The sequence below is a fragment of the Rhagoletis zephyria genome, unplaced genomic scaffold (assembly GCF_001687245.7).
Source record: "Rhagoletis zephyria isolate East Lansing unplaced genomic scaffold, Rhagoletis_zephyria_1.1 Rzeph_scaffold_07082, whole genome shotgun sequence".
NCBI lineage: Eukaryota > Metazoa > Arthropoda > Insecta > Diptera > Tephritidae > Rhagoletis > Rhagoletis zephyria.
This window is the reverse complement of record NW_016164165.1, coordinates 12,064-24,181: the sequence shown is the minus strand read 5'-3', so window position 1 is coordinate 24,181 and position 12,118 is coordinate 12,064. Positions and strand designations below refer to the sequence as shown.

Sequence of the window (12,118 nt, the reverse complement as noted above, 5' to 3'; positions counted from 1 at the left end):
TAAAACATATGACATATATATGTACATAGGTGGTTCATAAGGTGTCGTATGCCGAAAAGTTTTTGACAGCTAAGAGGACTTGAGTCCACAACCAACTATTTTTTATCGATGTAAAATTTCATAATACGACTTTTGTGGTAGCTTTCGAATGGATTAAATATAGTTTGGCCACGACATACAACAATACGACAGTACATATACGCACCTTGTGAACTGCCTAATAAAGTTTTGTTTTATTTACAATAAACGTCTGTTTGGCATGTAGGCATTGGAGACTGGTGGTGGTGAGAAAAAAGCAGGGACAGTAACAGTTATGATCTTTTTTAATAAAAATCATAATTTAACCATTAAAATTGGGAACTACTTTTCCAATCAGATTTAACCGTTATTTTATGACTTTTTTCTATCAAATGTAACCGTTTTTTTTTTGCGATCTTGATTTTTTCAATTGCAAATACCTGTGGAGCTACTCTGTAATCCGATGCGAAAGAACAATGCGATGCGATATGCAAACGCCACAGCGTATTAATTACGATGTATTTGCCTATCGCATCGCATTACTCTTTCGTATCGCGAAGAGCTTGAAATGCTGGCCGACAGGAAAATGCGCGAAAATTTTATCAGAGAGTTAGGCGACAACAATGGCAACCTAGAGACCGATGTCCAGAACGTCCTATTGAATGGCAACAACACTGAAAGTAGTAAAGAAGACGAACCCGAATCTTTAGTCGATGACGATAGACTCGATGTCCCACCGCCTGACTATGACGAGGTACGCATAGCGATTACGCGGCTGAAAAACAACACAGCTGCTGGAACTGGCAACCTGCCAGCTGAGCTATTCAAGTACGGCGGTGAGGAGCTGATCAAGTCTTATGCAGAATATGGTCAGATGAACGCATGCTTGACGACCGGAATGTTTAGTGTGCTCTGTCCAATCCACAAGAAAGGCGACCCCCCCCATACGCGCCAACTATCGCGGAATCAGCCTTCTAAGCATAGGTTACAAGGTCTTATTGAGTGTATTTTCACCGACTGATTGGGCTTTATCAGTGCGACTTTAGTCCTGGAAAATCCACCATAGACTAGGTATTCACAATACGCCAAATCATGGAAAAGACTCGCGAAAATAGAATCGACACACACCATCTATTTATCGATTTCAAAGCCGCTTTCGACAGCACGAAAAGAAGTTGTCTATATGCCACGATGTCTGAATTTGGTATCCCTGCGAAACTGATACGGCTGTATACAATGACGTTGAGCAATACTATCAGCTCCGTCCGAATTGGGAAGGAGAAAAACTTGGCTTCACTTGGGATCTCCAATTGGCCTCATTTGGCCAATAAAGAAGAACAGGGAAAAAATAAAAAATAACGATTTTTTGTAAATTTTTTATTTTGTATGAAATGGAGGTACCAAAGAAAAAACTAAATAAGAAAGGAATGAGTGGTCAAATGAAAATTCGCAAGGATTTTTCTTATGAAATATGAGCTGAAAATATTGTTAGTCGGCTGTACATGGCGTATGAGTAACATTCTTTCCTTGTCATTCTTCGTACAAAAAATGTTTGCGCTTTTTGAATTGACCACTCTTTATTTATCCGCCGATTTTCTTCAGCTTGTTTTTTTTTGGAACAAAACATAAGTGCAAAAACTTTGCACAGAATCTGTTATTTTTAAAAATTTCCCCCTGTTAAAGTTAGATTTTTTTTCACCAAAAGAAAAACATAAAATTTGGAATGATTATTAATTTCTCATAAACTTTCATTTGCCGTATTTCGTATTACGATTGTTCAATTGGTTCGTAAGATATGCGTGATTAAGTGGAATCACTTTTTTTAAGCTGAATAACGGTAAATTGAAAATATCTCGAAAACTTATCCATAAAAAAAAATTTACTTGATTTTCGGCACCACGAAGCAATTCTGCGCAGAAATTTGATGGTGGCGTCCATAACTCATTTTTTCTTTAAATAAGTGGAAATTAATACGATCATAAATACGCACTCATCATTATAACAGTTAAAAATGATCGAAAAAAAAATCCAAAAAGGTCCACATTTAACGATAATTTTGTATCGAATAAATAAAAATTAAAATGTTGCAATGATCTAAAAATAAATATATTGGTATTTTATGGTTTTTTTTCGGTGCATATGCTTCAAGGCTATGGTAAGTGGTACTGAAATGCACATATTTAGGTCCATTTTTATATATGTATGTATGTATGTATGTATCTCTACCCTTCTAAAATGGAGGCAACTGTTTTTTTATTTGGGATGCTTTTGGTCATATTACCGACTTCCTGTTTCGACCGGAAGTGGGCTAAACACACCGGAAGCCAATTTTATTAAACAGGTCATACGTGGTTTTTCCATAGTTTCCGTATTCTGCGCCCAAAAATACAAAACTTTAAACCCTTGTCGTCTGTTTTAGAAGGCCAGCACGAGTTGTAGTTCGAAGGTCATTTATAGGATGAAATACGCACGTCCGCTAAAAATGTTTCAAACTAAAGTTATGTTATTTTTGGGAACAAAATTTGTGTTTAAACTTTAAAGGGCAAATAAATTTTAAAAGCTACTAGTAAGCCACTTGTCCACTCACGATTGGTGCCCAGACCATAGCATGCTCTAAACTGGCACCATCCTAGGCAAATGTTTCACCTGCTGCTGGTTAGTCCTCACACAGGAGTTCGAGTTGGATGATGGTTAGGGAAGGTGAGTTAGGGGGGAGTTTTGTATCTCAAGTGAGCTCAATGGAAACATAAAGCCTCTTTGAGCGCTAGGGAGCACACATCGGCTGATTCATTCCTTGAATGACTTGAGGCCAAAGCAGGTCTTAAGTTAACTCCATATGTACACGTGTGGCATCTAACCGAAGTGGAGTTCGGATGTAATCTGTTCTGAAGTATGCAGCAGAAGCAAGTTCAATGCAGTAACTAGACCGTAACCGGGCTAAGATATTGCGGGTCTCAAGTTGCAGCTGGAGCTCGTTGTCCGCAATAGGTGGAGATCGGGCTTTCATCGGAAAGAGTCGCATAAGGCTGTTCGGACTGGACCGCATTATTTTACTCGAAAAGAAACTTTCTGACGCGGCTGCGTGGAGGCTCCTCCACAAGCAAAGGCCTGTACGGATGACCATGTTGTTGTGCTCCCATACAGGAACCATTTGAGCCGCGTTGTACAAATGTTCAAGCCACTTCAGGAATCTGAATCGGCCTTTGCCCCAGGTGCTGAAGAAGTGAAAAAACTCACGAGAGGTAGCCGTTTACTTTCGAGTAGAGTTTATCAATTTTATCGATCGAAATATAGAAATTAAACGGCAACGGGAGGATATCACCCTGTTCCCCCTTGTTTAGTTTTCCTCCGTTTTAACGTTTTGTCTCGAAAAATAACTGTTGAAAGTCAACCACTCAATTCATTCGTCACCCCCGTTTGAGTCTTCCAGTAGCGTGGAATGACAAACGGTCGCAAACACCTTTGACAGGTCCAAAGCTACTAGGACTGTTCTCTCACAGGGGCAGTTAGAGTTAGGCCACGAATTATCTGAGCAGCGAGGCCTCTAGTGTATTCGCAACCGGGGTAAGGCGGATTTCGCCGGTTTTAGCAGTGGGACCAATCTTCCACACATCGGGAATGATGAGAGTGGCCATTGACATGTTCAGGACCTTGGTGAGGTAGTCTGCTCCGACGGGACAAATAGCTTTGGAGGTTTTCGCCCTGCCGATAGCCATATGGACCTCGCCGCTGTTGAAAGCAAGCTCTTGGTGTTTGCAGTTTGCGCAGCCTTCTGGTCACTCCACGTTTGGCTCTGTCCACCTTAGGATGTAGCGTGAATGAGCACATCGCTCTGGATACGACGATAAACGGTCACCGAAAGAGATTTCCACTCTATAGTCAGCCTTCGTCGGTTTGGAAAGTGACCTTACGGTTGACCAAAGCTTACTCACACCATAGGTACCATTGCAAGTCTTCAGGTCCAGCTTCCACTTATTCTGCTTCTGTAGGTTTACCAGTTGCCGAATCACCGAATTGAGATTCCTGATGCGGGGATTCCCGGGTTCGACCTGGCGAAAGTTATCACGTTCGTCTGCTAGAACATTCGCTTGAGCTGGGAAATTTCTAAAAATGTGTGCGTGTTAACAATCAATTACAGTTTTCAAATGATAAAACGGAGAAATTGAATTTTTTTGTATATTTATTGAAGTTGTTTTTTTTTATTATTTTATTTAATTATAAATAACTTAAAGTTTAATACTTCTATATTATAATTTTTTTACTTTAATAATAATATTTTCTTCTGTTTTTGTGGGTTTTAATATTATTTCAATTGTTTATTCAGTATTATTTGCGATAACATTTAAAAAGAAGTCCATTTAATTCTTGTTTTTGTGTTTTATTTGTTACAACTGTGTATTACACTTTGTTATTGGCTTTCCCAGTTAGTATAATTAATTACTTATTTTCTTTGTTTATTCATTGTTTGCGTATGTTTGTTTTTGTGTTTACCTGTCTATGTTCATCTTTTAATTTTTGTATTCGTTCAGTACAGACTCGCGCTTTACCATCAATTAATGTCAATATGTATTAACTTTCTTCTTTGTTTATCCCTACTACTATGTTAATTTTTTTGTTAGTAAATTTTACAACTCGACCTCGACAGCTGTTTATGCTTCATTATAATGTTGCTTTTCGCTTTCATATTTTTATTATGCATATTTTTTCTTTTAAAAAATTTTGTATATGTATAATATTTATGTTTTTTTTTTTTTAATTTGCGAAAAAATCTTTAATTTAATTCACAGTTTTATCATACATTTCTTATTAAGCAGTAAAAATAAAAAAGTACATACACGCAAATACGAAACTAAAGCGAACGAAAATTATTAAAATAAAAAATATGTATATCAGATGGCGCAGCAAATAAAACTACGTATGTATGTATTTAATTTGAAAATGAAACTAGGCAAAGTTGATTCGCAACACACACACAGCAGTGTAGCAATAAGCGGCGGAAAGCGCTTGGGAAACGAAATCGACGATTCACTGCCACCTCCAATAGCTGATTAGAAGCTGATTTTTTTTACAAAATTATAAAAACTAACAGACACGCACAAATATTCCCTATAACTGAAAGCAGTTTTAATGTTTCTAACTATTTTTTTTTTTTTAATAAAGTCGTTGAAGTACTATTTGGGTAGTGTAGTTTTTCTTGAAATCTTGTGTGCAGTTAAAAAGTCGAACATCATTAAACTGAATCAAAATAATTTCTTAGTACATACATACATATGCATATAATTAAAAATTACATTACATCAATTTATTTGAATGTGCCTGATTATATTTAAATTTCCTTGTAAAAAAACTTTCGATACAAAAATATGCCTTTTTCAACACCGCTACGAGTTGAAATGTAAAGTTTTCAACATTTTTCACAATCTGGGTCATCATTAATTAAAATAAATTTTAAAACAATCTAAACATACATAAAATAAAAGCACATACATATACGATTTCTTACAAAACTGGTTGGCTTTTTGTTAACAATTTTGATTGGTAAAAGTTTCAATTAGTTAAACCGACTCGTTGTAGACGAATTAAATATAGAATAACACGAAAATTGGTAGTAAAGCGTTTTATGTTTATGGCAGGCATATGTCTACCAGCGACGTTGCGCCCTTTCACCCGCCGCAATGGCGTCGTATATATATGCCCTATGCCCAACTAAATTTCAGCGCGAGATCTGCGCTTGAACCTTAGTTTGTTTGCACGGCTTTGGACTCACTTTGACTTGCGTTTTGTTCTGTCGACTTAATTGCGCCTGCGCGCGTGTGTTACTTTCATTGAGCTGTGTACACATACGCCTATTTGTTCCAAACCTTCATCAATACTTTTTAATTGCATTTTTTTTTAAATTTGCTTTTAACTTCTTATGTTATCTAACGGTAGTTTAAATCTTAAATCTAATTAGTTCCTTGCTTTTCACTTTATACAAAGTAGTGTGTGTATGTGTGTGTTTTTGTTTTCGTGATTGTAGGTGAGTATGGGTGTGTTGTGTGGGTGTTTGTTTGAATGGGCCATGTCATACGTGCCAATTACTGTAAACACAATCCTCACTTTCGCTTTCACAATCCGAACTTATTAAATTTAATTATTATTTTCTATTGGTGTTGTGTGTATTTTGTGTCCTTGTTGCTCTTGCTTTCCAACGTTTTTCGGCACCATTAACAACCATTTTACAATGCTGACTGTTAGACAGAACAAACGTTCGCTCCATCTCTGCCAGCTTGTCACCACTTTCGGTTTTGTCTGCCTTTTAAGTTCGAAGCCAACACGCTAGCGCGCTCCTTCTATGCTGTTTCAACACTTAAATTTCACCATTGGTATTGGCTTGGAAGACAGACACTTGTCACAGCACCATTCTGCGTACACTTCATCCTTCAGCATTTGGAAAGCCGCCTCCGTAAGACCCACACATGTCCTGCCAATAAAATTTGTTTTATTATTATTAGGTATTTAACTTTATAGTTTTGTAATCACTCACCTATGAAAGAAGAAATTACAACCGGATTCACAAAATACCGCCTCATCGTTGTCGTTGACTTCTTTGTGGCACATACCGCACGGGTAGATCGGTGGCGCATTTGGATTCTGTGGATTAAATACCATCGGTTGACCAGGAGGATACATTTTGCCAGTGCCCATTGACATCGGTTTTGGGCCACCCATGCCGCCCATTGAACCGCCGGGACCACCCATTGGACCCATTGGTCCGCTAATAGGTCCACCCATTGGACCGCCGGGACCCATCGGACCCCCAGGGCCACCCATCGGACCGCCTGGGCCCATAGGACCACCAGGACCGAACATATTTGGATTTGGTCCGCCCATACCGTGTGGAGGTCCATGTGGGTGTGCATGTGCATGTGGATGCGCATGCGGATGAGGCCCATGTGCATGTGGTGGTCCGTTCATACCTCCAGGTCCACTACCGCCACCTGGTCCAGGAACGCCGCCCATATGGCCTATATGCGAGCCGCCGCCGTGCGCTCCCATCATATGATGAGGTGGGTGTGGATGATTGGGACCTCCAGGGCCGCCCATGTGATGTGGCATCATTCCACCAGGCCCGTGCATATGCGAATTCGGTACGCCGCCCATTAGATGTGGTGGCAGTGGGCCGCCGGGATGGTGGTGCGGATGATTCATTAGCTGTTGTTGCGTTGGGCCAAGATGTGGTTGTTGAGGTGGTAGCATTTGATTTGGGCCATTACCGCCGCCCATGACTCCGCACATGCCGCCAGGACCTTGGCCGGAATTAGGCCCTTGACCACCTGGCCCTTGTCCGGGCATCAAGCCTATGCTGCCCGGGCCGCCACTGTTGTGCATTTGCATTTGACCCCCTGGTCCTATGCTAGTATTGCCGCCATGTGACATAGATTGTTGTTGTTGGTGTTGTTGTTGCTGGTGGTGATGGTGTTGTTGTTGTTGTTGTTGTTGTTGTTGCTGCTGCTGCTGCATAGGAACATTCGCATTCAGCTGCTGATGCATAGGACCACCCAATCCAACGCTACCACTCGCGCTCATCGGCCCGTTGTTGTTATTACTGCTATTGCTACTACTGCCACTGCCGGGCCCCATGTTGAGACCAGACGCGTTGCCTCCCGCACCACAACCCATTGGACTAGCACCGATATTTCCACCGCCACCTCCCATCGAAGGCGATTGTAACGGACTTGGTCCTGGCCCGGCGCCTGATCCTGCACTGTTTAACATGCCCGGACTGCGTCCGGGGCCACCGCTGGCGCTCCCACTTAATGTGTGCAGTGGTGACATGGCCGGATTTACACCTGGCGCTGGCGAAGAAGTGGGAACGGATATAGACGACGCTGATGACGTCACTGTCGTTGCTGACGAAGATGCTGGTGGCATAGGTCCGTTGGTCAGAGACGGCGCTCCTGCTATGCGCGCCGCAGGCGAGAGATGATGGTTCTGATTGTTGCTGCTATTGTTCGTATTGCTGTTGTTATTGCTATTGCTCGAATTATTTGAAGGCCCTGTATTCGCTGGTGAGTTACCTCCTGGACCAAGTCCACCCAAAGGGCCCATCATATTACCGCTAAGCTGCTGTCCGGGTCCTGACCCTCCAGGTCCTGGCCCGGGTCCGCCTGGCATGTGACTATGATTCGCCGGACCATTTCCTAGTGGACTATGCATTGGTGGTGGGCCCATTTGACCATTGTTCATGTGCGGCGGAGGTTGAGACTGAGACTGCTGCGTTTGCTGATGATGATGTGGTGGATGTGGGCCCAGTGGGCTGCCCATCGCACTGCTCATAGGCGAACCCATCGAATTCATTGGGGAACCTTGACCCGGCCCATGCGACATTCCAGGTGGTCCGCCTCCAGGCGCATTTCCCATTGGAGATCCCATTGCTCGTGGGCCATTTGGCCCAGGGCCGGGTCCTGGCCCCGGGCCACCCATCGGCGATAAACCACCCATGCCCATGTGATGCGGTGATATGCTTGGACCTCCCATGCCGCCCATAGGGCTCATGCCTCCCATAGCCGCCATTGCGCCCATAGGACTGCCCATTGGTCCACCAGCTCGTCCATGATTCATGTGCGGCGGTAATCCTACTCCAGGTCCCATAGGATGTCCGGGAACGCCCATTGGACTTCCCATGCCCATTGGACTCATGCCACGCATAGGGGGAACTCCCATATGGTGTGGATGCGGCGGGCCTCCGGGATGATGTGGATGCATATGCGGATGCATGTGTGGGGGTGGGCCATGAGGACCACCCATGCCCATATGTGGACCACCCATACCGCCGGGACCGAAATGACCAGGGCCTACCATATGGTTCATGCTCGACATGCTGCTGGTCGACATGCTGGGCGGTGTGTCGTCGAATGGATTTGATGCGACGATTGTATCGCCAAAGCCACCCATTGGTGGCGGCGGTAACAAGTCTGCAGGTGTGGGCGGTGCTTGTGATTGCATGGAATTGGCAGCTGCTGAAGCCGCTGCCGCTGCTGCTGCAGCTGCCGCCACCGAATTAGCATTCGAAGTTTTCCGTCGCTTTTTCGGATTACTCGGCGCAGAGATTATATCCGTAGGTGGTGGCGGCTTGAAATCAGGTGGGCATAACCCACCTGCTGGACCCGTCAAACGATATGGAGCCATACCGAGATGATGGGTCATATTCGTGGTGTTTTTCTTCCGAATGGTGGCGGCTTTTTTTTCTCACCGTTGAATGAAAAATATCTGGTGTCCGCGAAGTTTTATTTAAATCTGAGAAGCACGTCTGTAACAAAGTGCTGAACGATGTGAGATGACCTCTATTTCAAATACTTGGTGGTTATTAATTTCTTTATTCCGTGAGCCAAATAATTTAATTTAGTATGTAGCTGATTGCTCTGATCTTGAAATATTCAGATTTATGTATAATAGCTCCGCTTTAAGTAGGTGGTGCAATGGCACATTTAGATGCACAATTGGGTGCTCAGCATGTTGGGTGTATGTTCTAAGAGAGGCGCTTTGCGCCTTTTTTATACTACAAATCAATACACTAACGTTTTCGGCAATATTGTTTTCTCTAAATTTACTTCTGGGTTGAAATGGCAATGCGTTGTTTTACTAAAGAAATCAGGGCAAGAACTTCGGAAAACATAGATCTGAAAGATAAGAAAATAACAAGGTATTAGAAAAGGAAGCTGTGGTATTGCTAGGTCAAAGCCGATTTGTGACGAGATAATGTTTACTTATAAGAATCTTGGGAATAAATTAGTTGTAAAAGCATACAAATTTCTCAAAGAGTATTTGGCGAATGATGCTGGAGCGACAGTTCTAAGTTAGATATGAATGAAATTAAATAAATAAATAAATTAGGTGTTGTTGTTGTAATAGCATACAAATTCCCCAGATTTTTTGGAGTGTTGCTGGAGTGACAGTGCTTGGCCAGAAATAAGTCTGGGTCGTTCCGGTTACGTAGACCCGACTGCCGTGGGAACAGTTGTTGTTGTAACAGCATACAAATTCCCCAAAGATAAATAAATTAGTTGTTGTTGTTGTTGTAGCAGCATACAAATTCCCCAAAGACTTTTTGGGGCGTGTTGCTGGAGTGACAGTCCTTGGCCAGATATAAATCTGGGTCGTTCCGGTTACGTAGACCCGACTGTCGTGGGAACGATAAATAAATTAGTAATGACGGCCTCTGTAGACGAGTGTTTAGATGTGCGTACTACCACTCCGCAGGACCTGGCTTCAATCCCTGGTCCTAGCAACATCTAAATTATAAAAAGCTTTTCTAATAGTAGTCGCTACTTGGTGACAATGGCAAACCTCCGAGTATATTTCTGCCAAGAAAAATCTTCTCATAAGATACATTTGCCGTACAGAGGCGGCGTATAGTGGTATTTAGCTCCATTTGGTGTATAAAATCAGGACGCAACACCACAAATCAGAGAAGCTCGGCCAAACACTTAGCAAAAGTGTAAACGTCAAAATTAGTTAATTCATTCAAATGAGTAATGAAGTTATTCCATATTACTAAATTAGTACACAACATTCATGTCCTGCTTTTTAAAATAACTTTAAACTAAAAGAGCAAATTTTATTCACCTGTTCATTTCCAGCGACGTAAATTATGTTTCATCCGATTGCTGTCCACAATTTGGAATCGAAAGTAGGTTGCCTCAACTCCACTCCCAAGTATGTCCACTGCGTCACTGCTGGATACTTGTCGAGCAGCCTGCAGCCAACGGCTGCTGCTTGCAAACCAACAAAGTTTTTGATGTTCTTTCAATTAACCACTTATTGATAATATTGGAATAAAACCACATCCACCTTAAATAAAATGATCTACAGAAATTTCACTTGCTTGGGCACAAACAATTACTGCTGTTGCTGCTACTGCTACGACTACTTCTCCTTCTAAAAGTCTTCTTCTGTTTCCTCTTCACCTACCTTCCTTCTACTCTTCTTCAACTTTTTCACGCTACCTTTTGGCCCTCTTTGCCGTTTTCTGTCTTCAGCAGCAGCGCAAATGGTGCTGCTGCTTCTTGTTCTTCTTTTTGTTCTTTCACAACGCAGCTTCTTTGCATGGCTCACATTTTTTGCCTGCCTGCTTGCCTTTTGCTATAGCCATTGCGGCTACTGCTGCTATCATTTCACTTGCGTATCTCACTATAAAATTTTTTACAGGCGTTCGACCAAATGCAACGTGCAATCTCTTAAGAAAAGTTCTTGCATCGATCACAAATCGTTTATTAAAAATAGAGTATTTGAATTATGCGCAGAAAATTGAATTTAGGCAAAGCGTGTACAGCGCGATCTGGTGCATATCGTAATATAGTCCCCGTTGCACACTTCGTTGCGCGATCTTGCGATGACAATTTAACAATGTGGAAGGCATACACAGTAGAGCTATTGGTTCTACTAAAACCCAAAATGAGCTCGTAAGTTGGGAAAAGACATTTAGCAGACTTTTGGTTCTGGTCGTATTGCCCGTGCCAAAAATTCCTCGCTTTCCCAAATAAAAAAGTTCACATACATACGTACGCACGCACAGAGAAAACCGCCGCTGGATAGTTGGTTATTCCGATTAGCGACGCGCTTTTGTATATTCGCCACTGTGCTAGGCAGCGGCACGTTTTCTAATCGCGTTTTTCACGCCACTTTTTCATGCAAATTTATGTAAACTTTAATAAATTGGTTATATTTTTGACAATGAATTTTCGCCTGCCACTTTCAGTAACGCCATTCAATTCATAATTTGTTTTCTTCTTATTCTTCGTTAAAGAAGCGAAACTCAACATGATTCGTTAAAATGAATTCAACACCTTCGTTAAAAGCAGATAAAAGCGTAAAAACCGAAAAGCGAAGAGGGGGGAAGATGAAATGCTTGCGATTGAGCCTCAGGGTTGTATTTTTACATTTGCATGTAATTCAAATTTTAAGTGGCTGCTTTGCCGTTTCTATGAATCATGATATTTCGTTGCTTCGCACTCGTTCTCGCTAAATTTTTTCTTGACGTTCGTCGACAAGAAAGCAAATTGACGGGGAATTAAGTGGGTAATCAGTTCGTTTATTGTAGCTTTAATAACTTGAAAGC

At 42.0% G+C, this 12,118-nt stretch overlaps 1 protein-coding gene across 1 annotated transcript; it reads right to left on the bottom strand.

Moving 5' to 3' along the window:
• Window positions 1–4,773: 4,773 nt before the first annotated feature.
• pygo (pygopus family PHD finger) lies at window positions 4,774–11,794 on the bottom strand. The gene is made up of 3 exons (XM_017629790.1): window positions 10,627–11,794; window positions 6,545–9,680; window positions 4,774–6,481 (listed from the first exon to the last, which is right to left on the bottom strand). The coding sequence occupies exons 2-3, from the start codon at window positions 9,205–9,207 to the stop codon at window positions 6,361–6,363; spliced, it is 2,784 nt and encodes a 927-aa protein (XP_017485279.1). The 5' UTR covers window positions 9,208–9,680; window positions 10,627–11,794; the 3' UTR covers window positions 4,774–6,360.
• Window positions 11,795–12,118: the final 324 nt, after the last annotated feature.